The following is a 25,933-nucleotide window of genomic DNA, read 5'->3' on the forward strand; positions in this document are numbered from 1 at the left end:
GATAGATTGCTGGTGGCAGTGTAAATGGTATAACCACTAGGAAAAGGTCTAGCTGATTCTTTTTTTTTTTTTAAGGTTTTATCTATTTATTTTTAGACAGAGGAGAAAGGTTGGAGAAAGAGAGGGAAACATCAATGTGTGGTTTCTTCTCACATTCCCCTTACTGGGGACCTAGCCTGCAACCCAGGCATGTACCCTGACTGGGAATCGAACTGGCAACCCTTTGATTCACAGGCTGGTGCTCAATCCAATGAGCCACACATGAACCAGGGCATGATTCTTATAAAGTAAACATACTCTTATCATATATCCCAGACATTCTGCTCCTAGGTATTTATCCAAAGAAATGAAATGCATGTCTGTACAAGGCTTATATATGAATGTTCAGAAGCTTTATTCGTAATAGCTAAAAACTGGAAACAATACAATGTCTATCAATATGTGAATAGATAAACAAGTTGTGGTATATCCACACAATGAGTACTACTCAAAAATAAAAAGGAACTAACTATTAACCCATCCAGGCAAATACATGAATCTCAATTATGCAGAATGTAAGGAGCCAGATTTTAACAGAATATATAACATGGGATTCTATTTCTAATATCCTAGAACATGGGTATTGATTCATAGTTACAAAAAGTAGATCAGTGGTTGCCTGGGGATGGAATGGGGGATGGGAGAAGCAGGATTAAAATGAGCACAAGCAAACTTTTGGGAGCGATGGATGTGTTCATTACCTCAATTGCCTTGATGGCTTCACACATATATATATATCAAAACTTATCAAATTGTATACTTTAACATGTGCCATTTAAATTAATAGTTAACAATATTTTCTTACTGTATCCCCTCTCCACTGAGCCATGAAAAATAGTTATCTTTAGTCATTAGGGAAATGAAAATTGAAGGCAAATTAAAACCATGTGCCATTATCAAGGTATGTCAATTATACCTTAATAAGGCTGTTTGAAAAAAAAAACGTTGTGTCCAGTTTTCATAAAAATGAAGAGACAGCTCTGACCCTCTGCCATTAGATTAGGCAGATCAAGGGCTCGCTTCCTCAGTGGCATTCACCACACCTTGGGTATGGGCTACTGTGGCGCGTTATTACTGGACTGTAAGGACCTTGAGAGGAGAATCCATCTTGGTCTTTCCCCAGCATGGTCCCCCTCATCAACTGTTGTTTTTTAAATGAATAAATTGCCTGGATAATTTTTGGCAAAACATTTCTCCTCGAATTCCCTAATTAACCCTTACCATTTTCTTTTTTTTTAAAAAACATCCATGGAAGACAGCACATCTTCCTGCTTAAGAACTTGAAAACCAGAGTGACTGTTTAGCTACTTACTCATTGCCTGGCCACAGACAAAATTAGCTAGCCTCTCCAAGCTTCAGTTTCCTCATGTCTAAAGGGGTAATAATATATTTATGTCATTGGTTTTCTGAGAAGACTAAATGAAATAATCCATATAAAGTGCATAGTCCATAGTCAAAACTCAATTTTTAAAAGGCACGTGAATTCATACATTTACCATCACAAATTTTTGACAGTTTATGAACCCCAAAGACTAAAATACTTTATCTTCCATCAGGAGAAAGAAAATTGGATGAACAGGTGACTGAAACTCACAAAAAAAGATAGCTCTAAACCAGCATTAAAGTTACTTGTATCTTAGGGCTTTTAGAAGCAGATAGCCAGAGGATTTTAGTTATTGGAAGAAGTACAAGGATTACAATAACTTATAGTCTTGTCAGTACATTTCATACCTTGTTCTTAAGACTTCTTCATTAAAATAGAAAGACAAAAACCCCGCCATTAGGCGGAGAGGCTGAAGGTGCAAACAACCCATTTAGTTTCTCCCTACTCTTTATTTTGAAGTTCTTAAAATGTAAAATCCTATTCTTATGTTTGTTTGCAAGTTTTCTGCCTAGTGAAAAATACTTTATCATTCTGTCCATGGGGAGTTAATTAAACAGAATGTGGAAAAATGTAATCTTCAGGGAGCTTCTGCTCTGAGCACTCTCGGTAAATATTGCACAGACAAGGGAGCCTACAGAGACCTTACCTGGACTGGACTGAGCTCGGGTTTTAGAACCAGCCAGTTTTAGGTAATAATTGTCTTGAGCTTTGAGCAACTCAATAGCCTTCTGATTTATAATACTGGCCTACTCACATTTCCATGATTTGAGGGGAATTTTTATAAAATACATGAAATTATTATTATTGATAAACTGGATTATTCATCTTCAAAAATAAGGTGCTGACATGTAAACAAAATTTACACCTGGCCCTTGAGGTCTGGCCCAGTACTAGATTTGCCTTCAAAAGTCCAAGTCAATTTGCTGTATGGGAAGAATATCATATCAGGAGTCAGGAAATACTATTCTACTCCTGGCTCTGCCAATAACCAGCTCTGTGATCCTCAGTAACCACTTCACCCACCGCTCAGCTTCCTCAAGTGTTAGACAGTCAGACCAGAACAGGGAAGGGAGCACCTGATATGTGCCACCAACTCCTGTCACTCTATGTAAATGGCAGCCACTGTTAATCACTGAAACTTTTCTACTGAATTAGGAAACTGCTTCTGAATTCCTCTCAGCAAAGTATCATAGGCAGCCACTACCAATGAACTGGAGTTGGCTGTCAAAGGAAAACCTACCTACTCGTTGAGCAAGAACACCTCTAAGGGTCATTTTAATTCTACTATTACTCAAAGGCTGAAGTGAGAGTACACAGTATGGCAAATGCTGGAAAACAAATATCTTGGCAAGTCTTACTTCCCTTTTTCACATTCCTGCCTCTGAGAGTGTTAAAGGCAGCTCTCGAGGCCTGTCTATGGGGATGCTCTGTTCTTCCATCAGTACATCTGGCTTTTTGCTTGTCCAAAATGAATAGAATTTAATTGATTTCCCCCCAATTCTAAAAATGCTTGCTGTAGAAATCTCAACAATGAAGTAAAGTACAAAGAGGAAAGTGAAAGTTATCTGATATTTGATGCCCCTTATTAATATTTGGTAACCGGCCTTGCAGACACAGCTCTAGGTGAAAGTGTTTTTCTGTACTCTGCTTATTTTTCCCACACGGCAATGTTATGTATGGGTAACTTTGCATATCACTCCACAGCTGCAGTTCTTCATCTCTACTCAATGTGTTCCATCTTTGCCTGGGGACACTCCTATTCTGCTGAGTGAAACTTTGCAAATATAGGAGTAGACTGAAAGGGTAAAGGATTTTTAGAACCTTACCAAAACCACACTTAAAGATGTGGTCAGATTCTCCAGGTTCCACTCTAGTAGACACAGAATGGAAAGATGTGCAAAGCTTGCAATTAAAATTCAATTTGAAAATGAAGTTGACCCTGCAGCTTGTACAAAAGCCAGCGTTCCTCCCATATCTCCATGTACCACACCCCCACATTTTTTTCTTATTATAAAAGGCATATGTGTTTATTTAGGAAAATGCAGATAGGCAAAACAAGAAAAATAAAACCATCGCTAATTGGAATAATTATGGTTAATGTTTTGATCATATCTGTTCAGTCTTTTTTTCCTATGCATACATATTTATATAGCTATCAACACATATCATTCAAACCACTCTTTTAAACTTCTGGATTTTTCTCTTTGTGCACTGCACTGCAGTTCCTACAGAGCACTGTTTGTATTACAAGCAGGAAATTACGAGTTAAAACTGGCTTTGGAGATTTAAAGCTCTTTGTAACAGTAGTTTGCATAGTGAGGTGTGCACACCAAGGAACCAAGGTTATGGGTGTGTTTTGAAATTAATACACCAATTATTTTGAACACTGCTATCCTGGAGTTCAGTTTATCCACTGGGCATGCTGTGCCTGAAGTTCAAATTCTCTCAACAGATATTCAGAAAGTATCTTACATAACTGGTCTAAATGAGGCCATGTCAAGTGCAGAGTCTCTGTACACATTTCTATACTGCCATCTACTTAATTGATGAAATGCCTGAATTCCTTAAGGGTATTTGATAAGGAGACTGTCTCCTCACCACTCATTTAATGTGGTGTGATACTGATGCATGCTGTGTGAGGTAATTTACTTTGTAGCAACAAGCATATATTATAGGGAAGATAACGTCCTTATTTGCAGGGCGGTCAATTTGCTCCTGAGGGTTTGAGACACTATTAAATTGCAAGGTACCATCCCTATATGTGTTCCCAATGATGGTTAACAAACAAAAAGCAGTCTGGAGAAATCTTACCCTTGATATTCAATATATGGTGTTTTGCTTATCAATTGATAACCAATATGCTATATTGGTTATCCACACCAAAACTTAGAGGCTAAAAACAATTTATTCTGATCTCTCACAATTCTCTATGCTGACTAGGCTCAGCCAGGCAGGCTGGTCTTGCTTGGAGTCTCCACATGTGGTTGCAGTCAGACAGCATCTGGAGCTGGGTCATCCGGGGACATGACTGAGTATGCTGGAAAGTCTGAGATGGTTTCTTCATTCACACGTCTCGTGAATGTTCACATAGCTCCTCTCTACTTGGAGTCTCATCCCCCAGGGCTACTCCGCATGCCCTCTCCTCCCACAAAGATTTCAGACTTCTTACATGATGGCTGGCTTCTAAGAGTGTAAAATTAAAAGCAGTCATACCTTTTCAAGGTGGAGACCAGACATCGTGTCACTTCCAGCAACCATTCATAAGTGAAAGCAAGGCACAGGGCCACCGCTGATTCAGTGTCAGGGAACCACATAAATATCAGGGAAGGGGGTGATTCATTGGGTGCTATCTTTGAAAACTAGCTACCCTATATATTCCAACTGCCCAAACTGGACACAATTAGAATTTCAACTATAATTCCAATGGAGTCTGGACATTTTCTGGTTCAAACACACAGTATAATTAAGGGGAAGTGAAAAGAAGAGGAAAGAAACCTCAAGGTGATGAAGAATTTTGAAACATGGGTACTTTCTTTGGCCTTGAAAACTTGGCAGCTCAGATCACAAAGAAGAAGGTGAAATAAATAGGTCATTGCATTACTATTATCCAAACTCTGTGTGCTCAGAAGGCTTACTTCATGATGGTTATTTTTTTTATGAGAACTCTAGAGCAAATATTACAATTCTGACACATTGTGAGCATATATGGTGGGTTGCCTTTCCAAACACAACCAAGAATTCAGACATCAATGGAAATGTAGAAGATTAGTAGCATGTGAAAACAATGGGGAACTCGGGATAGTAGCTGGGAGGGCCTGGCAGTAAAAAGGACTCCCATGGCACCAGGACAAGGGAGATAAACCAGCATCATCTCATCTGTTCCTCTGGAGCTTCTCAGCGTGCAGTGGCCATGCCCCCACAGCACACTGTGTAAGTTCGGAATACAAGGCCTAAGTTCCCCCATGAAGACAATCTCATTTCAGTGCCTGCAAAGACTGGAAATCTGCTTGCTATGAGTGGTCTGAGACCAGGGTTCCCCATCCCCCGCCTCTTTTTTTTTTTTTTTTGTGAACTATCATTCAATGCCAAACAGCTTTTCCTTAGTGTTTATTTTTCTTAAACATGTTCGGACTGTTACTATATTGTTCTACTCCCTTTGAAAATATGTACTCTGCAGGTGCCTGAAATAATATACTCCCAGCAACTGCAGTTTTGTCAAAGTAAGGGTTATTTCATTCAGTCTAAACTCAATGGATATCTGTTGCTTAACAAGGAAATCCCAAACATTTTGCAAACTCCTTGAAGACAGCAGGCATTTCATACACAACTTTGGTATCTCTTCCCCCCTGGATTCATTGTCTGCCTTCTCAGATATAGTAGTGGTAATAAGTAACTCGAATTGTTAACAACATACTCTCTGCCCTATTTCATTATGTCTCTGCATGTTCCTCAGGTCGTTGTAAATAATTTCTCCTAAGGCTTCTTTTTCAGTCCGCAGATCATTTTACAGGCTTTTCACATAACAGCTGAAAGGGTTTAATTCAAACTGAAGAAACTTGCTTCAAATACAAGTGATTAACTTAGGCTTCATTTACCTCAAGGGATACTTGACCGTATAAATTTACAGATAAATCCTGGGAGTGTCGAATTATGCAACCAAGAGAAAGTTTAAGTTTTTTGGGTGTTGATCTGCTATAATCAGGTGTGTGTGTGTGTGTGCTACGTGTGTGTGAGAAAGATTTTTTTGAATGAAATAATAGTAAAACCACTGCTGGCACTACTTCCCCTGGTTTTTCATAATTTCAAGAAGTTAGAAATGGAAAACCAGGCTTGTTAAAGAGTTAGACTGTTAAAACATAAGAGAGAAAAAAAACCCAATTTATCTATTCTTTTTTACATCTTTAAGATTTCACAATATTCCTGATTTCAAGAACTTGACATTTTCTGTGAGCAATGATTAATTTTAAGTACTTGTTTTTATTGTAAAACGTAACGTATATTCATTGTAAATTGAAAAGATGCTTAAATTAACAGAAAAATAAAAATCATTTATGATCCTACAACTATTAATATTTGGTGAACAACTTTCGATTTTTTGCCTGGGCACATGTTTTTACGGAACGGATCCGTGCTATGTAAGCTATTTTATAACTTGGCTTTTCTCATTTTTATTTTTAAAATGATACCGTGCGTACGTGAAAAGAAACTTTGAAAGATTATGGCATATCGTAGTACTTCACAGTGTTAAAGGACGCCATCTCGAGTATGGTGTGTGCTCTTTGATAGGAAAAGAAAGGTCTTAGTGGGCTGTACTGACTACTCTGCGACCAAGAGACTTCTTCGTTTGCCCTTGGCGTCCTGAGCCTAGCCAAACTGAAAGCGCGTGGGAGTAGGTGGAGGGCATTCAGGGTAACTGCGAGCACGAGCTCCCCGCGCGGTCCACACTTCCCCTGGGCAAGTCCCACTGGCCCCAGCCCGTGAGGGGACCGAGGACGAGAGGGCAGTTCGCGGTACGCACAGCCGGGTCCGAGATGTTACTCCCGCCCCGGGGCTGGCGCCACTCTCCGACCGTGGGTGAGATAAAGCGGGTCAAGGTTCTGCAACCCCAAACCAGGGAGGCGCAGCTCCGATACTGGCGCCTTTGCCGGGTCTCCAGCCGCGTTTGTTCCGAGTGTTTAAACTGTTTCAAAGCGCTTGAACCCGAGAGACCTTCGGCAAACAACTCCTAATCTCTCGGGCAGAGAGCGTTAGTTTTATTTGCCAGGAGGACAAATTGAATGCGGGGACCTGGTGGCTCAGGCGGCCCTCCTCCAGGTACCCCGCCCGTTCGCCGGCGCCCACCACCCACTGGGACCCCAACCCGAGGCCCTTTCCAGCCCGGGGACCGCGAGCTTCTTGCGTCAGGCCAAGCGGGGGTGGGGGATTTTCGGCAGCGCTGCCGGCGCGGCCTGTCTGAGAAGGACAGGCCTGGCTCTTGCCCCGCCCTCGGGGGGGCGGGAGGCGTGGCGGGGCTGGAGCCCAGTAGGCGACTAGGGCCTTGTCGCCTAGGAGCGAGTGTCGGGGAGCCGGTACGAGTCGCCGCCGTCAGCGCCTCTAGGTCCGCAAAGAGCTCGGGCAGCCGGGACAGGACCGCCGTCGGGGAGCCTCAGAGCACCGTCCCCAGCTCAGCATGATGGACTTGGAGCTGCCGCCGCCGGGGCTGCCGTCCCAGCAGGTGCTGCCCCGGCCCTCTCGGTCCCATTGTCGTACCTAGACGGGGGCGGTGGCGCGAGGGAGCTGCGGTCAGGAGGGACAGCAGCCACTGGCATCTCACCGTCTGTGGCCGGAGCCCGGACTGCAGCAGCAACGTACTGGAGCCGCCGCGTTTGGGGCGGGGCGGGATGGAGGAGCAGGGACCCAAGGAGCCGCGAGGGTAGTGCGGGCGCGCCCGGGTGGTCCCACCGACAAGATGCCCGCCGTCCCAGAGCGCGACTGGCTGGGGGTTTGGAGGATACACCCGCGTGCGTGGAGCGAGTGGTGCGTCTCTTGTTGCGTCCCAGGCGGCCAGGTTGGAATGCCGAAGTCCCATCCAGCCCCCCATGTTTGAGCGGCTCCCAAGGCTACGGGGCAGGAGGGGCCGGACGCTGGCGGTCTGAGCCGGCGCTGGCCGGCACTTCCGGGGCAGAGCGGTTCCCCCGCCTGGGAGCCTGCAAGAATGTGCCTAGTCACGGGGCCGCTCGTGGGGGAGCTGAGGCCTCGGGGCTGGGACCAGGAACCCCTTCCCTGCCATCACTGTCCTTCTCCCCACAATTGCACGAGTAGTTTGCTCATCCCGCTGGGCCAGATAAAATTCTTGTGCACCAAGTTTCAAAAGAAGGATAGAACATCAGAGTTTGGAGTAAGGAAAGGCTTATTGATGAGAAGGCCCAACTTGAGAAGATGGGAGAACTAATTCTGAAATCCATTCAGGCGTCTTTTTCTGTCAAGGGAAGGGAGGAGGGGCGAAGTGGGCGGGGGCGTGTACAGGTAGGTATCCAAAGGTGTCCAAGGAAGAGGGCAAAATTTTTATATCCCTTTGTACCTGGTGGACCCCTGCTAATTAATGAGTCTAGTTCCTGAGTCATTACTTTGTGCATATTTCCCCACCTCTTCTGCTGATAAAGGGGTTCCTTAAGCAGAATTCCTCTAATTAATTATGTTTGTAGCTGGAGCTGTTAGCCTGAAGGCCATCAGTGGAGAGTGGAAGCATTTCACTGGTACAGGCTAAGTCCATCAGTGGGATCGATCCTTCAGGGAGCTTGGCAAGAAATTCCAGCCCGTAGGTGGGGGGCAGAAGAGGTACCCAGGTGCCCTATGCGCTAGGATGCCCCGATGTGCGGCCCCTAAACCGGGGCTCGCACAGTGGGAAAGTTTCGGCTGGAAGACCCCTGATCGGGAGAAGAGCGGGTGGGGCGGGGTCTCTGTAGTTGAAGTCGAGCGCCCCAACCTTCTCCATCCTCCCGCGGTGCCTGCTGGTGGCGCACGCCCAGTGCGTGGCCTTGGCCTCTGCATCAGTGACAGTGGCCGGTTGGCTGTCACAGCGGCCCTCGGTTGGCCCTTTCCAGCTTTGTAGCGTGCAAGCCTTGCTGTGCTGGGGCCAAGGGACAAGTTGGAGCTGTTGATCTGTTGCGCAATTGTTATTTTTCCCAGGGCGGCTTTCTCTTTGGATTTAGAGTTTCAGACTTGCAATTCCAAAATGTGTAAGGCAGGATATTCTGTTTTGTGCTGTCAAGGGTAAGAGTTGCGAGTGTTAGATTAGAATTTCTGTTGCTTTTAGGCTGTTGCTAAGTTTTTGGCTTTCATATATTATTTCTCCCTTGGGTGTTTTATATAGTTTTCCTTTTCTGTTTGAGAATTTGCCTCAATTTCTTAGCATGCTGCTGCTTTTGTAAGGGCGGAGGAAGAGACACCTTTGTTTCATAATGCTTTACTATAAAGTTCTGTAAATTGTTTAAAAAGAAGTTTCTGTTCATACTTGTAGGGACTTTTAAAGGAGTGGAAGTTATATTTCTCTTTTTTTTTGTAACTGGGTACTTAGGGGAAAAAATGGTTCAAGGAAATAAGTAACTTAAGTACAGTATGTTTATGCTCTTAAAACCTAATGTTTAGACTGATTCTGATGGCCTAAAGTGCGGTTATAAGTCATTGACCATGTATTGTGCTTTTTTTTTTTTTTATGTTTTTTTTCTTTAAAATTGTTTGGCTTGAGCTTCCCCCCAGTAATGATTGGGATTGTATTCCCTTGGTTCCCACTTGTATGAAAAAGTATGTTTTCAGATTTAGCTGCTGTTTGAGGGTAAACTGTATGACAAATGGATGTATGATGCTAATGGACTTTACTTTTCCTAAATTCAGGAACTGTTGCCTGGAACCCTTCTTTTATTTTTCTCTTTCTTTACTGTGTAATTTAACATTCTATATACAGAAATGCATAAAGCTTAACTACTGCTTTCCCATTTAAATGTGAATTTTCTAGTTATGTTTGATAAGGCAATTCCTTTTCTACCTTTTGTAATCAGATACCAATTAGCATACTGGAAAACTGAAAAAAAGAAAATGGAGTAAAATTTAGAATCAATTTCATGTCTATAATGGATTCACATATGAAGTCATCGTTGTAGTTGAGGAAGATTTGAATAGAAAGTCAAAGCGGATTGTTTGTCAAAGAGACTCCAGGTACGATGTGGTGTTAGGATATGGCTTTTCATACTCTGTGCAGAGGAGTGTCGATGAACAGGTTGGTAAGAAGAGCCTTAGATTCTTTATCTCCAATAGGTGGAAGGAGCCATCTGTTACTGTTTTAAGGGTGTCTTAGAGAGATAAAGTACTTTTGCGTGTGAGGGGTGAAAGTGATCTTGGACAAGACCGATAAGATTATTTTTAAAAGAAAAATATGACAGACCTCTCATCTCCTAAATGAATGTTAACCAGAGAACAACTTGACTTTTTAGATGAGAAAAGTCTCTTGAGAGATTGTGGAAGCAGTATGTAGGAAAATAAATACACAACTCATATCAGTCTTTCTGCATTAAGAATAACTTGGGCCATTTAGAAGTCTCTTTTTTGTTAACTTGAGTTTGTATAAACAATGTTGGGGGAAACAAAAACCCTGTCTGCCTTTAGGATTACCAGTAAGAGTTGGAAACCAAATACATTATGTTTCTTAATATTTACTTTTTGTTCAGGATGAATTATATTTACAGAACAGCACAGGAAAAGGAACCCTCTATAAACTATAAGAACTTTTTTCCCCTGGGAATGTCTTGTCTATTGGCCGAAGACAATTATTTAAAGGAGTTTTGCATAAATAATATTTCCTCTTTAATTTTTGCTTGATCTGGGGTTAATTGCAGTGCAGACTTGGATGCAGGAGAATTTGGCCCTGTGATAATAATAGATAAGTTGTTGGCTACTTCCTCGCATGCCAGGCAGTGCAATAATTGCTTCACATGCATAATTTCACAGTAACCCCATAGGAAATACTATTATCACCAATTTCCAGGTGAGAGAAGAGGCATAGAGAGGCCAAAGTTCTGCTTAAAAGTGATCCAACTATTGAACAGCATGAGTGGGATTCAAATGTAAGTAGTCTGACACCCATAGTTCTTAATCACCGCTTTCAAACTGGACCAGGATTAGTGAAGCTTTGAACAGGGGGAAAAGCTGACACTTTTAAGAAAAATTGGGGAAAGAAGAGCAGGAATTAAAGAGATTAACCTTTTCCACTTGTGAAGAAATTCTAGTCACTGTGTACGTGAGGCGGGAGGTGGACCTCCTTCTACAGAGAGGGAGCAAATAAACCTGTCAATGGAATTACCACATGCGCAGGGGGGCTTACAAGGAAGATGCAGAGGCCAAGAGGGGGGTAATTTAGTAATAACAACTTCATAGTTTTTAAGATTTCTAGGATTTCAGTAGTATTTATTTATAGAGAAGAGAAGGGAGAGAGGGAGAGAAACATCAAGTGTGGTGCCTCCTGCACTGCCCCCCTCCCCACCCTGCCCCACACTGGGGCATGGCACACAATCCAGGCATGTGCCCTAGACCAGGAATTGAACTGATGACCCTTTGGTTCACAGGCCAGCACTCAATCCACTGAGCCACGCCAGCCAGGGCAGTTTTTCTTTTTCTTAGTGAAATCTCTTAGCTACTGGGGTCTTTGTTTGCTTTTGTGTGCCTTGTTAGTTAGAACATTCTTCTGTTCCACTGGCTCTTTTCCTTTTGAAGTTGTGGTCCAAGTAAGTTGGTGATGACGATATATATCTATATGCGCGCACACACACAGAGGGTTAAACCAGGTTGAAGGAAATTGAGTAGAATAAAGAGAATTTGAATTGAAAACAACTAGTGAAATTAAACACTAATGTCCTATTTTGGCATTTATGAAACTGATGCAGGAGTAAGGGCTCAAGTCTATCTAATTGAAGTTTACTTGGTCTTTAAGATAGCACATTTCAAATTAAATACTTTATTTCTGAGGCCTTGTTGCTAAACAAATTGTTTTGAGAATTATTGTCTTATTTGTCTGAATCAAGGATCGTGCAGGATTTTTAGCATCCAATGGATTATCTGCCTAAAAGCCAGTCTGGGTAAACCCAGGGTGTTTAAACGTCTGGCCAGTCACTTCTAAAAGTTTGCTGAAAACCAGTTGTACACCCAGTATTGGAGGACAAGTTTACCGGAAGCCATATTCAACCTGCTTTCTTTGTCTATAGCTGTGTGTTTAAGTTTAGCATAAAACAGAGAATAGCGTTTCTTTTTGATAATATGATTTCTAGGAGTTACTAAAATTTCGTGACCACCTGCTTTTAAATACGCTCCAACAAACTTTCCAGCAAATTTATTCAAAAGACTCCAAGCTATAGGCCAGAGCTTCTTCATTTGGCAATGATACGTTCTCTGGAAATGAGTTCAAAAATATGCTCAAGCATATAATTCCTGAATGGTATTAGAAAAACACAATGGTGTTCTTACACCAACCCTTCGCCCCACCCCGACCCCAGAATAAAACAGACTGCTAAACAAATTCCCCCTCTTCCTCAAGTTGACATTTTCTCTGTGTCACCCTGCCACAATTCATACTTTATACTGTTAGTAGTATCAGGAATGTTAGGAACTCTGAGGATGGGGAGCACTGTTAACCATTCATTTTTACAGCATACATCCTGTCATACTCATTTGTCGCAAAGCCTCAAGTTATCACAGTGTTTTCGTATGTGAGAGTGTCTACGTTTATTTGATCCAAGTTCTGGTAGTAGTAAAGACAAATAAATCCAGGGCATAGGAAAGATTTAGAGCACTAAGTCTGTCTTTCAAAAGCCCCGTCGATAATTGACTCCTGAGAGTCATCATAATCCTTCAATAGTCCTTCAATTCCTAAAGATTGAATATACAGATAGGGGCAATTCTGAGTAGTCGTGCCTCTCTCACAAGCTTGGAAAGTGACGTTGGGGCCTGTAGGATCAGCAGCACACTGCAGAGATCCAAACTCCATTCTTTTTTCAAATTAGAGAAGAAAGATCTCAGATTATTTTGGCATTGAAGGCTCCGTCTGAATTTGAGTATTTATTTCTGCACTAGGCAATTCTCTTTATTGGTCTTTTAAATTCTCTCAATGTTTGTCTCATCTGTTTATCTTTTTTTTTTCTCTCGCTACAACTAAATTTTAAGTTCTTTGACAGCTGGGCATAGAATTTAGGTTTCTCTCTATTTTATTAACAGCTTTCAGAGATACCATTCAAATACCATACAGTTCACCCCTTTACAGGGGACAGTTCAGTGACTTGGTACAGTCAGAGCTGTGTGTCCATCACCACACTTGATTTAGAGCATTGTCTTTTCTTGAAAGAGCCCCAGGCCCACTGCAGTCATTCCACAGTTCTCTCTCAGCTTTCTTAGTCCCTGCTAACCACTCATGTATTTTCTATCTCTACGGAGTTGTCCATTCTGGATATTTCATGTAAATGGGATCATACCACGTGTGGTTTTGTGTGACTGGCTCCTTTCCCTTAACGCAGTGTGTCAGGACTCCGTTGCCTTTGTTGCTGAATGCTATTTCGTTGTGCAGAGACACAGAGCTTATTTATCCATTCATAGTTGATGGATATTTGGGTTGTTTCCACTTATATATTTCTTTTCCTTTTTCCCTACTGCCGTGGTTTGCTATGTATCAGAATCACCATCAGCATTTAAAAATACTGCTGCCGAAGCCCTATTCCTCATTAAATCAAACACTCTGGGCATGGGACCCAGGCCACAGTATTTTTTTCGAGCTTCTGAAGGGATTCCAGTGTGCACTCAGGTTTGAGAGCCAGTGCCCTAGAGCAGTGGTCCCCAACCTTTGTGGCTGTCGCCAGGGACCAGTTTTGCGAAAGACAATTTTTCCACGTACTGGGGGGTTGGGAGGCAAAGCTCAGGCGGTAATGGGAGCAAAGCTTCACTCCCTGGCTACCTGCTGTGTGGCCCGGTTCCTAACAGGTCTTGGATCTGGATCTACCTGTGGCCCGGAGGGCTTGGGGACCCCTGCACTAGAGAACCTAGCTCAGTGCTTGGTAGCCATTGATATCTAGTGACTTAGAAAATCTGGTTAGGATGTCTCACTTAAAGCATGAAAGGAAGTGTTTTAATATTTGTTCGAAGACCTTCACAGCCTTAAGATCAACACCTAAATCTGAGAACTGTGTTTTAAGTGCCTGGTCAATGTTTGACATTCAGTAAATACAGCTTGAGCTCTTTAATCCCTCCTAGAGATTTGGGTGATAATTTTTTATCAAAAGATTTGCCCCAAGTGAGTCAGTAGAATTTTTTTGTGTTTTGTCAGGAATGTGGCCTGCGGCCTGATTATTTGGGAATAGCATAGAAAAGGCAGTGAGACGGGGGTGGGGGGAGGCATGGGATGGGTGGTATAGACTCTGGAAGCCAGGATGAACTTGGCCTTGTCCGAGGAAGCTCTGTGCTCTGCATTTCTGAGCCTCATTGTCTTCTCCCATTAAAAAAAATCCTTAAATTTATAAGGCATCTTTTAGCAACTCATTTTTTAAAAGATTTTATTTATTTATTTTAGAGAGGGGAAGGGAGGGAGAAAGAGAGAGGGAGAGACATCAATATGTGATTGCCTTTCATGCGCCCCTTGTTGGGGACCTGGCACTCCACCCAGGCATGTGCCCTGACTGGGAATCGGACCAGCGACCCTTGGTTCTTGAGCTATTGCTCAGTCCACTGAGCCACACCAACCAGGGCAGCAACTTAATTTTTTAATTCTCAGTATCTGCCTGGCAAAGTCAACTTTATATTGTGACCACAATTGCTACCATTTGTACTCACCTGAGTGGCTTTCTGGTTTACACGTTTGGGACTGGGGCTAACTTCTGAATTACTTTTGAGACAGAAAGAGGGAGAAACGGAGGAGAGGAAGGAAAGAAGAGAGGGCGGCAGGGCGGGAGGGGAGAAGTACAGCCCAGCAGCAGCCCCACAAGGGAGAACTGAGGGTGTGGTTCTGTGCCTTCTGAAGCTGGCTCAGCCCCACCTCGCTGACACGGTGGGAACAGGCCCAGAAGGGAGCGGCACACCCCTGTGCCAGCCGGGACTCTCTCCGGCGTTGCCAGGCACAGCTTGTGCGGCCCCACGCCAGCCTTGCCCTCGACCATCCTGCCATTGGAGGGAGGGGGTATATTTAGTCTTCCCTGGGAAGCTGCCTGCTTTTCTAACTAGTCACCAGTAGTTTGGAATTCTGTTAACCCATCTTCTGCAATTGCTTCAAGATTTAAAAAAAACTGTTCTGTTTTTTCCCTTATTCCTATGAATTTTGTGCTCAAAAATGTAAATGATACATGTTTACATCAAAACAGAAGGATTTCAGTGACAACATTTAGGTTCTGTGCAATGTGTACTTGCGTTTTAATGAACCATTTCCCCCCACTAAATGCCCTTCCCCTTTTTTGCTGGAATGTAGCTGGCATTCAGGGTGGGTTAGTATCATCTCCCCCCTGACTGTGCAGAGTCTGTGTGAGAGGCAGGGTTTGGATCCTGACTCGGTGTGTGGGAGGCCCACTGACCGAAGAGTGTGGAATTTTGCTTTCTTCCGGTCTTGACAGTCTTTTGTCTACTCTGCGTCAGCACAAAGTCACACTGTCACACGTAGGTGCAGAACCCAGTCTGTGCCCACTCTAAGGGGGTAAAGGGAAAAATGATCCCCCTGCTTTGTTGCCTTCTGTGACCAGAACAGGGACAGGGGTATGACACGTGGAACGACACTGCTTCTTCAGCATGAGGGCCAAGCACCGGGGCTTCTTGCTGGTCTGTCACACAGCAGCGGAGTCTTGCTGCTGTGTATAGAGAGTGTGGAGGAACCATCAGGTTTTTTGACCTAGCAAAAAAAGAACAAAAAAAATTTTAAACGTTAAAATGCTGGTAATGAAAACCACCAAAATTAAAACAATCATTTTTACTTGCAGTAGGAAAAAATATGCAAGAAGTTGTTTCTGTTCATGGTAATTCTCAGTGAAACATTGAGACCTACAAACTACATTGAGACACCAACCCCAAAGGACAGGGCCGCTCTGCTCTGTGCTGGTTGTGCCCTCCCCTCACCCCCTGGCCTGTGTGCTCTCCTTCCACTGATGCCCAAGTGAGACCAGGCCAGACGACCTGTGGGTTCCGGTTCTTTCTACCACCCCAGAGACAGAGGCTCACCCTCTGCTAGAAAATTTCTTTACCAGGCTGCATGTTTGGCAGAAACGTGCCTCCCTGGGGCAGTGGATTGAGGTGAGGATGGCGACTCCAAAACGTGAGATTCCAGGTTGCATTTCACTTGGAAAATGGGGCCTGCAATTAGAAGGAGAGAGCCGGAGAGGAAAAGGGAACTAGCTTACAGGATTCTTTTCAAGGAACCTGGAAGGAATACAGCCTTTTTTGATTCTTCTTGAGGGAAGCCTCAGGTTGACCCAGAATTTTTACCTGAAGATCTCCTAAATCTGTAATACTTAATTTGCTCTTCCACTTAAGTTCTCTGTGTGAGAAAAGGGAAAGCATTTTTAAGTATTTATTTACTCGTATGGTTTTATGCTTGTTATCTGTACTTTTTTTTTACAGATTTTTTTTTTTTAATTCTCACCCAAGGACATGCTCACAGATTTTAGAGAGAGAGGAAGGGAGGGAGAGAGAGAGAGAGAGAGAAGCATTGATGTGAGAGAGAAACACCAATTGGTTGCCTCTCACAGGCTCCCCAACGGGACACTGAACCCTCAGCCAAGGCATCTGCCCTGACCGGGAATTGAACCCCACTGTCTTTATGGCTCCAACCAGCTGAGCCATACTGGCCAGGGCTTTTAGTTCTTTTAACAACCATATTGGTAGGTTTTGTCTTTATTGAAAAAACTTTGGGATGGTTAAGAAATAATCCAGAGTTCCGTTTAGAACACCAGGAACCATGCAAGATATTTCTAACAGAGGGAATATAATATAGAAAATTAATTACACAGGTGATGGAAGAGCTGAGAAGCCAGACAGTGCCGAGATTAGCAACCTCGGGAAGCCACTGCCCCTGGAGGGGCTAAGGGAGGCGGTGCAATACCAGGATCTGGAATATGGGGCCTCGGGAGCTGGGATCGCAGAGAGGTGTCCTTTCCCCCACCCTCCAGCATCTCTCCAGTGTCCCCCTACCTGCCACATCATTGGTGCAATGTAGTCAGAAGCCAGTTGGCAAGGGAGCCTGGGAACAGAGCAGGGGCACCCTTGTTCTCCTTGTGGGTGAATACATGGAAATCCCTCGCTGCATGGGTTTCGTGTTTCTCCATTTGCAGGGAGAGTAAGACCACAATGCCCACTTCATTCTGACTTCCGTGGAACATTTTATACTTCCATATTCCCTCCAGTTCACAGAGTACACATATGTGACCGCAGAGTAATTCAGTAATGATATAATCTGACGAATTCTCCTAAAGAGTGCAGATGAAGGCTCCATAAGAGTTCACGATTTAGAAAAGTACTTTTATTGCTGGGAGGTTCTGTGCCCCACCCACCATGAAGTGCCCCTGGGATGCCAGGGCAGGATTGATTATGCATGGATATTTTGGGTGTTGGCCCCTGGCTCTTGAACTTGGGCTTGGGGGGTGCATTCAGAAAGGACATAAGGCATTTAAGAAGAGCCGAGGGAACTTTACACACAGTCTTTTGTTCCTACAGAGAGGTGGGTAGAAATGACTGCTAGATAGAAATTTACTTGTCTCCCTTCCTTTGGTCCCTGACTGGTGGGAGGCTGGGTCTCCCTGAGCACACGTCTCCTGCCCTGTGCAGCAGGCTTCCGAAGTGCAGTTGCTCGGAGTTCCGCTGTGCCGCAAAGCTTCAGTGTCTGTGTGCACGCTGGCAAAGGTAATAATGGAGACGGAGGGAGCAAGTTAGTCTCTTCATTTTGCTTCATGTCACCAGTTCACTTCATTTAAAACCAAGTTGTGGAGAGAACCGGCCCCTCCTTGTTACATCTGAATACCGACAACTGAATTTCACAGGGAGGAGAAGGGTGGGGGGCTAACATTGACTGAACACCTGCCTGTACTGTAGCAGGTCCTAGATGTTCTCTTACTTGATCTGGACAATAAGTCTATGTGGTGGGGGCCATTACCTCCACTTTACAGACAAGGACACCTACCCAACCAGGTAAAGTAACTTGCCCAGTGCCATGCCACTCCAGGGGCAGAACAGGGATTGAGATATCTGTCCATAATCCCTGCTCTCCCTTCCCTGTCTTCTTTCACTCTAATGACTGTGGGTGTTTTGTTAGGTGCTAAAGAATAAGGGGCTCCTTTACAGAAATTAAGATAGCGTCCCAACCTCTGTGGGAGCTCACTGTGTGTTCATCAGGGGGTGCTGCTGGCACATGGGCTGGAGGGACTTTTCTTTGGGGTGGAGGACAGTCCCACATTACAGGATATTTTGGGACAACCAGAGATGGAACTATCTGCCCCCACACAATTCCAAATGTTCCAAGGTGGCTGCAGTAGCCCAGTGGAACCACTGTGATGCTCTGACTTCTAGAATATGACTGCTCGCTCTCAGGAAATTCCAGGCTGTTACTTGGTCTTTTTAGAGAGGCCCACCATCTCCTCAGATGGTAGCCTGCTGACAACCTTACATTCTAGTCCGAAAGCAGGTGACGGGAGAGAGATCACAGAAACCAGAAGGACCAAGTACGTTTCATTTACTCAGGTAGCGTGTCTAGTCCAGTTTCCTTAACAGAGAGCAGTGCATTGATGGTAGTTGTTACCATGATGTACTGTTTCTTGGGCCTGCACCTGGGAGGAATTGGTGTGAAAGAGATAAACATTATTTTAAATTTTCAAGGTGAAGTTAAAAATCATGTGCTATATCTCTGTGGGTCCTTACTGCCTTTTCTACTGGGTACTTTCTGAAGATGTCTGAGAACTGAGGTGAGAAAGTAAGGAGCGGTAGAACAGCTGAAAAGGTTCAGATGTGGTAATTCTTCGATGCTTTAGGACAAAGGTCCAGAGGTTGCTCATTTCTTATCTTTTTTGTTAGGGAAATAACTGCTCTAAGAAAGAACACTTAATCGACATTTGTGTTGATTGATTGTTATATTATCCAAATTGCAAAAATTTTTAATGGATATTTGGTGATATTATGTTCTCCCAAGAAATCAATTTTATTGCTAACTTGGAGTGTACGTTTATAGTTCTTTAGATAAAATACTTTGAGTAGAGGACCCAAAGAATAATTTGAAGTATCGTTTCTATGAATGAAATTAAAGAATTTTTCTATGACTAATAGTTGGTTCATAAATGATATTAAATGTGATATCTTTGTTACTTCGGTAGTTAGAGCTCTTTAATCCCAGATATCTTAGGTAAACAATGAAAATACTGAATTCTGGGCGTAAATGTACACTTACTCATTTCACAAATATGTATTAGGTATTTACATGGCCTGGGGGACTTGCAGGGCATGAAGTTACTTCACTCTTTGAAGATAATGCAGCAGATGTGTTGTCCTTGTTGGAGGACGTTTGCTTTTTAAATTGCCCCTTCTAACTAATTGGTCCCTTTGCTCTTTGTACACCTGCATTACAGCATGATTCATATCATAATGAGTATAAATTAGTTTACATCTTTATTCCTTCTGTTTAAAGTATGACTTCCTCTAGGACAGTGACTGTCTTTTATTCATTTTGTAACTGATATCTGGTACCATGCCTGGTACTTACTTAATAGTAGTTGCTCAATAGAAATGATAATGAGTCTGTTACTGCTCTAAGAACTTGGTGCTTATACAAGCTCCTCTGTGGTACATCATAGCTCCATGGCAGTACAGAGGAGAGGTAGGGTTTAACTACACACATTTTTAAAGCATGGGTTTTATTTGGCTCAGGCTGTAGCTGGAAGCTTGAGGGAAGGTGCAGGCAAGAGCTGGATGGACCTGGGCTGCGCATTGGGTCTCAAGGGCTGATAAGATTGATTTGGGGACTCGAGCGTGCCTTCACGTGTCCGTGTGTGGCATTGCAAGTTACAAGGCAGCTGGAAATTGTGGAAGGGTTTGGAGAGGGCGAGACTCACAAGGTGCGTGTGGACAGGAAGTTATCCTGGCTTGTGAATAGGAGGTCGGACCGTTGGAGGCAGAGACGGTGAGGGGGCCCGTCTGTGAGCGTGAGCGTGAGCGTGATGGAGTGGGTTTGGCATCAGCAGGTGTATTGGGGGTCTGTAGTTGTAACTCTAAACCCTACCTTTGTTAACTGTTTCAAAAGGATTTTTTAGTTCGGAGATTAGTCGACTTTCTCCTAATTTTGGCCACATGATGCAACCATTTGTGCTCAATTTTCATGCCCTGTTATTCCGGTGTGTTTAACAGAAACTCGTCCACCAGTGTATTAATTCCATTGATATCAGGAGAGGATAATGAGCCAGAAGTTGCTGTCTTGCTGTAAGGATGGATTGTTTTCTTCAAGATGGTACTGGAGGAGTTTCTCTCCCTTTCTAAGATCGAGTTGCTCTGACTATATTCAGTCACCTGGAACAGGCCCATCCTAGACTGCCAGTCTCGATGATGGGCAGCATTCACCCGAGACAAGAAAAAACAGGCAGTATCTTCTCTTTTCCTGTGAGTCGGAGCTCACAGAGGTGGGGCATCTGGCAACGCTGGTGATGGCAGCTGCCGCGTGCACTCCTGTTCTGCCCTCTGAGGTGAGGGGCATTGTCCCCGTCTCACAGGCCGTCAGAGGTTGGCAGTGCCTTCGGTTCATCCCCTTCTAGATGTGGCTGATACTCATATCACAGTGTTCCTAAATTAAGGAAAGAACTGAGCGCAAGGTGGAGCACACAGTATGCATTCAGCAAGCTGTGGCTGTGATTATGATCATACTTCTATTTGTTATTTGTCAGGGATGTTTGAGTATATGGGGATCTGAGGTGCCATCGCCCGCTTGAAAATCACCTTGAATTCTAGCTATGTAACAGCATAGACACCCAGGCCTCTTGTTGCCATTGGTTACAAACCCACTCTCCTGTAGTCTTCGTGTGCACATCCTGGCCATGTGTAAGGGCCTGATTGTTGTGACGACTGAAGCTTCCTGGGACTGAAAACTGATCCACAGTGAGGCCTTAATGTGTGCTGTGCCCTAGGATAGTGGAGGCCACGCCTCGCCCAGCTTCTCTGTGGGATCCCTGGCCTGTCTGCTGGATCCCCTGTACTTCTGTGGGCTGATCAGCCACCTCACTACACTCCTTCCCCGATGCACTCCTTCTCTAGTGGCAGACTCCTTGCTCTGGGGCTCTGGGCCTGGAAGCGAGCCGTGTCCACAGGAACAGAGGGAGCTTGGGGCGTGGAAGTGCGTTAGCGCAAGGCCACATCCAAACATGAGTGAACTGAGTCCTGTGGCCTGTCTTCTTTCCAAAGCCCACGCCCTTCTTTCAATCTTTAAAGATGAAAATATTTCTTTAGTAATAACTACCTAAAAGTAACTGGCCTTAAGTAAAAAGACAGAGTGGCTAAGGAAAAGAACCTTCTAATGCCCTCGGGGAGATGACACGGGAGAACGTTTCCGTCTGCACCCCCTGCTGTTGCCATGCGGATGTCTGATCCCTACACTGGCAGCCTAGAACTCGCCTCCTGTTTTCTCTGTGGCGGTTAGACCCAGACGCCTGAAATTAGCTGCTTCTCCTGTTCATCTGACATCCGCAACAGGAGTTGAGTTTATTAAGAGCATTAATAATACCTCACCCCTGAGTTGTCCTGTATTTCACAGGGGTATTCACATTCTGTTTTTTTTCATATGAAAAAGGATCCTGCGAGGATGGGTGTTCTGCCTGGGAGCTCCCTTACAGGAACAGCACAGTGAGGTTGGGTGGCCAGGCGCAGGCCACTCCACACAGCTGGCTGGCGCCTTGCAGTGCTCTTTGAGCAGCCTCCCTGGAAGAGGCCTAGGTTATTCTGAAATAAGAGCCTGTGTTATTTGAGTGCTCCCGTAATAGAATCCTGGGTTGGAACTCATTGTCACCACTTATTATATAGAGGTCTTCAGGCAAAATTGCGTAACCTCTCCACGCTTTGGTTCCCTTGCTCCCCAAGAGTGGTGATACTACTACCGCCCACCTCACAGATTGCTGTGAGCAAAAACAGATAATGAACGCAAGTGCCTGAAATCATGTTAAACATGTAGAAAGTACACGATAAGTGGTGGCTGTTATTATAACTTAGATTGGGTCACACCTGCCTTTGACCTGGGCCAGGAAGATTGGCACTGTGATCTTTCATTCTCAAATCTTCATGTCAGGGCTCACTAGGTATTGACCACGTCCTCACATATTTATTTAGTAGGTTCCTTGAAGAGATTTACATTAAGGGGGTAAAAAGATTCCTGTACTGATTTGAAGAGAATATAATATGATATATACACTAATTATAATTTCCTTTTTTAAGAGGTCCAAATGATGCCGGCCAATGGCAACAACAGTGGGTACTGTGCATTTTCAAATGTGGTCATCTGAAAGCAGCTGAAGTATTTCCCAAGTCAGGATTATTCATGTTCTTAGTTGGAAGAGATAACCACTTTCCCGCTCACTGAGGCCCCGTATTTTTTTTTTTTTCCACCCATTTTGTCAGATGACTTTTGCAGCGACCCCATGGTGGTTATGTGGCATTGGACCTGTAACTTTTGCTGAATAATGTTCAGGATGACCCATTTAGTCATTCTGCGTCCTCTTAGAAGTTCAGATTCAACAAGCAGCACTTTCAGGTCATGGCTGTAGCTTTTTACAAACAAACTGCTGAGAGGATAAATGCTACCTCATGCAGTTTGAAGGTTAATGTTCCCAGTGCACCTGCAGGAAGTAGTTTACAGAACAGGAGAGTTGATTCAATAAATGCCAACCCCCAAGGAGTGTGGAGGGTTCACTCTCCATAGGCGCAGGCAGAGGTGCTCTGTCCAATGACATAGTCAGCTAGCCACATGTCACTTTTTGAGTGCTCAAAATGGACTAGTGCAACTGAGGAACTGAAAAATTTAAATGCAATGAATTTTGATCTAAATGTAAAAACATCAGTATAAGAGTTTTTCTGTTAAATATAACTTTTATGTTGGTAGCACGGCATTTCAGGATGTCGGGTGAAATTTGTTGTGGCATATGTTGAATGTGTTCATCATTTCTAATATCATTAATGAATTTAAATTTTGGTTAATGTTAAAACAATTTTGATATATTGTGTTAAATATATTGTTAAAATTAATTTTTTTAAGTCAGGCTACTACTAGTTTTTATATTACAGTGGCTTGCATTATATTTCTGTTGGACAGTGCTGCTGCAGAGCATCTGTTACAGGTAGCTGAAATTAACCTGTTTTAGATTCAGAATCAGTTTTCAGACTTATATTTTGGACTTCACAGAGTCAGAGATAGGTAGAGGAAAGGATCTTCAGGGTCACCTAGCCCAACCCTGTCCTCTGTCAGATGAAGAAACCAAGGCTAAGTGTACCGTCACTGCCTCGCCCCAGGGGGGGACTGGGACCCGATGTTCTCTCTAGGCTGCTGCTGTGTCCGGGTTTACTTGGCATTGGAAACGTGGTGGGCGTCAGGGCTGCAAAGAATGTAAACTCCCCCAGACCCAGACTAAAGACATTATTTTAGGTGGTAAGTAGAAAGGACGTTTTGTGCTGTGCCTGCAGTGGACGGCGTGACCAGTTGAGTGTTTGCCATGTGTTTTTGTTGGGTGGGGTGTTGGTGCCTTCACGGGGAATAGTAAACAAGGTAAAAATCCCCATGGCTTGTGTGAGTTTTGGCTTTAGAAAACGCCATACAGCTGGCTTTCAGGTGTTAACTTCAGGCCTTTTTTTTTTCTCTTAAGCCAGAAAACTTTAAAGCAGACAGACCCATAGCGTTTGTCCTTGAGGAGACTGCGAGCCTGCCTTCATGTGTTGTTGTCCCAGTCAGGTTGTCTGAGAACATTGGGTAAAAGTTTAGGCCTGTTCTAGCCTTTTCTATGTTTGTTTTCTTAGGAGTGTATCAAAACTGATTTTAAAGGAAACAGCCACCACAACTACAGTGAACACCCTTAGAGCACAGCAGAATCGTACTTATATTTTGAGGCGTAGAGGAGGAAAGGGGGGGGCGTTACAGCTCACTCAACACGGATCGATTCATGGGTTTGTCCACCAGAGGGAGAGGAGGGGCTGCTTCTGCGCGAACGCCGTGTCACGATTGCAGGCGCAAGTGTTCTGTGTTCTTTGCAGCGATAGAGATGTAAGGGCTGGTGCCTCCTGAGGGCGGGCTTTCTCCAAGGAGATGTAGAACTATTTCTTGGGTTGCCTTGGTCTTAGTGAGCCTTTGGATGAGTCAGTTTGGAATGTGCATTTAGTGGGTACATGGCCTTAACCCCATGACTTGAGAGTTCTTAGAGCTCCGATTTTAACTTTGAGCCACTTTTGCTCTTGGTAGCAGAAATGATCTGCCTGAAGGGGACTTGGAACCTGGAGGCTCTTCGTTCAGGTTGCATGGAGCTTGGAGTCAGGGAAGGAAAGTTTTCTGCAGAAAAGTGCAGGTCAGACATTGGCTACTTTCTCCTAGTAACAGTTTCATAGGCCATTAATTTGGCTGTTGTATAGGATTCAATTTTGTAAAGGTCTGTTTTCAAAGTAATTCCTAATAGTTCATGAATTTTTAAGTAATAGAAATTGCAACAGGAAAGTCTGGTTTAAAATCTAATTTGTATTGCATTGACCAAGTGACCCCTCCTGGGCTCTGCTCAGTCAGATGAGACCTAGGGTGAGTTTTCATTCAGCATCTCTGCGCCTTGGGATCCCCACTTACTTACCAGCCTGGGGTTTGGACTGTGATCTCCAAGATCACTGTTGGCTCTGCTTAGTTAGTTGTGTCTTCTAAATGCAATTTAATGGCTGGTACACATCTGTTCCTGAGAGACACATCCTTAGAAAGAATGTCTCTTTAAGAGTTGGTCAGTAGTTCAGCCTGACTGAACTTGCTTTTCCTTTGAAATTTACCTTATCAGTTGGAAAGGCTGAGGTTGCCGATTCAGTGTTTCACTCATTGAGACTTTTGCCCAACCTGAGTCCTCTCGGTGTGCACTATGGCCTCTACATGCCTGCCCTGGCCACTGCTCCACCAGCTCCCAAGGCACCAACCCAGCTTAGCTTCGCTGGAGCGAGGCTGGGGCATCAAGTGGTGGTTAAGCAATGATGCTGTCCTCTGGCCAACTGACCTGTCTGTATGTGAAGTTTTTTCTCTTCATTAGCCTTATTTTATTGTGTGAAAAGATAGTGAGAAGGTCTGATTTTGAAATGATTCTAGAGTGAAGTAGGAGACCTTGTACAAACAGTTAATATGTATTTATCGAGTGGGCACCATGTACCCAAATGATGCCAGGTGTGAAGGACACATAGGTTGGGAAGAGAGCAGGGAATGGAGGTGCACCCTCACCATGGCGGGTGGGGTGGGAAAGGTGCAGCCCCTGTGTGCAAGGCTGCTTGGCAGTGTTCTGTCAGAATTAAACAGGCGTATGCTCTTTGGCCCCGCAATTCCACTTCTACATTTTTATCCTACAGATACCCTCAGACACTGATGAAATGATTATGTACAGGATACTCATTATAGCATTATTTGTAATAGCAGAAGATTCAAAATAACTTAAAATCCAACAAGAGACTGATTACATAATTACATTATTAAATAATAGTATTATAGACCTCTTTATAATGAGATACTGCCCAGTCATTAAAAACAATGGGACAACTTTGCCCTGAAGTAGAACCACCTCTAAAATATACTAAAAAGGGAGGAATAAGTGTGGAACACTGTGATTATGTGTTACTTTGTGTGTATCTGTATGTGTGTGTTGTGTGTGTGGGTGTGTGTATGTCAGAATTTATCTTCCCAAGAAAACATAAGAAACCGATGTAGTGGTTGCCCTGGGGGAAGGTAACTGGGAGATTATTTTTTTAATTTTCCCTTTTTAAATTTTATTTTATTGAATTATTGAA

General features: G+C 43.8%; 1 protein-coding gene and 1 long non-coding RNA gene across 2 annotated transcripts in view; both read left to right on the plus strand.

The window, feature by feature from the left end:
* The first annotated feature begins 7,384 nt into the window (after positions 1-7,384).
* NFE2L2 (nuclear factor, erythroid 2 like 2) overlaps positions 7,385-25,933 on the plus strand; it is a 32,037-nt gene continuing 13,488 nt past the window's right edge. Inside the window, 1 exon segment of the mRNA XM_028509181.2 lies at positions 7,385-7,637. Within this exon segment, the coding sequence (XP_028364982.1) occupies positions 7,593-7,637 (45 nt within the window). The 5' untranslated portion in view covers positions 7,385-7,592.
* LOC118500068 lies at positions 7,652-16,526 on the plus strand. The gene is made up of 2 exons (XR_004902596.1): positions 7,652-9,175; positions 15,895-16,526. It is a non-coding gene; the product is annotated as an uncharacterized LOC118500068 (long non-coding RNA).

The sequence above is a fragment of the Phyllostomus discolor genome, chromosome 4 (assembly GCF_004126475.2).
Source record: "Phyllostomus discolor isolate MPI-MPIP mPhyDis1 chromosome 4, mPhyDis1.pri.v3, whole genome shotgun sequence".
Taxonomy (NCBI): Eukaryota; Metazoa; Chordata; class Mammalia; order Chiroptera; family Phyllostomidae; genus Phyllostomus; species Phyllostomus discolor.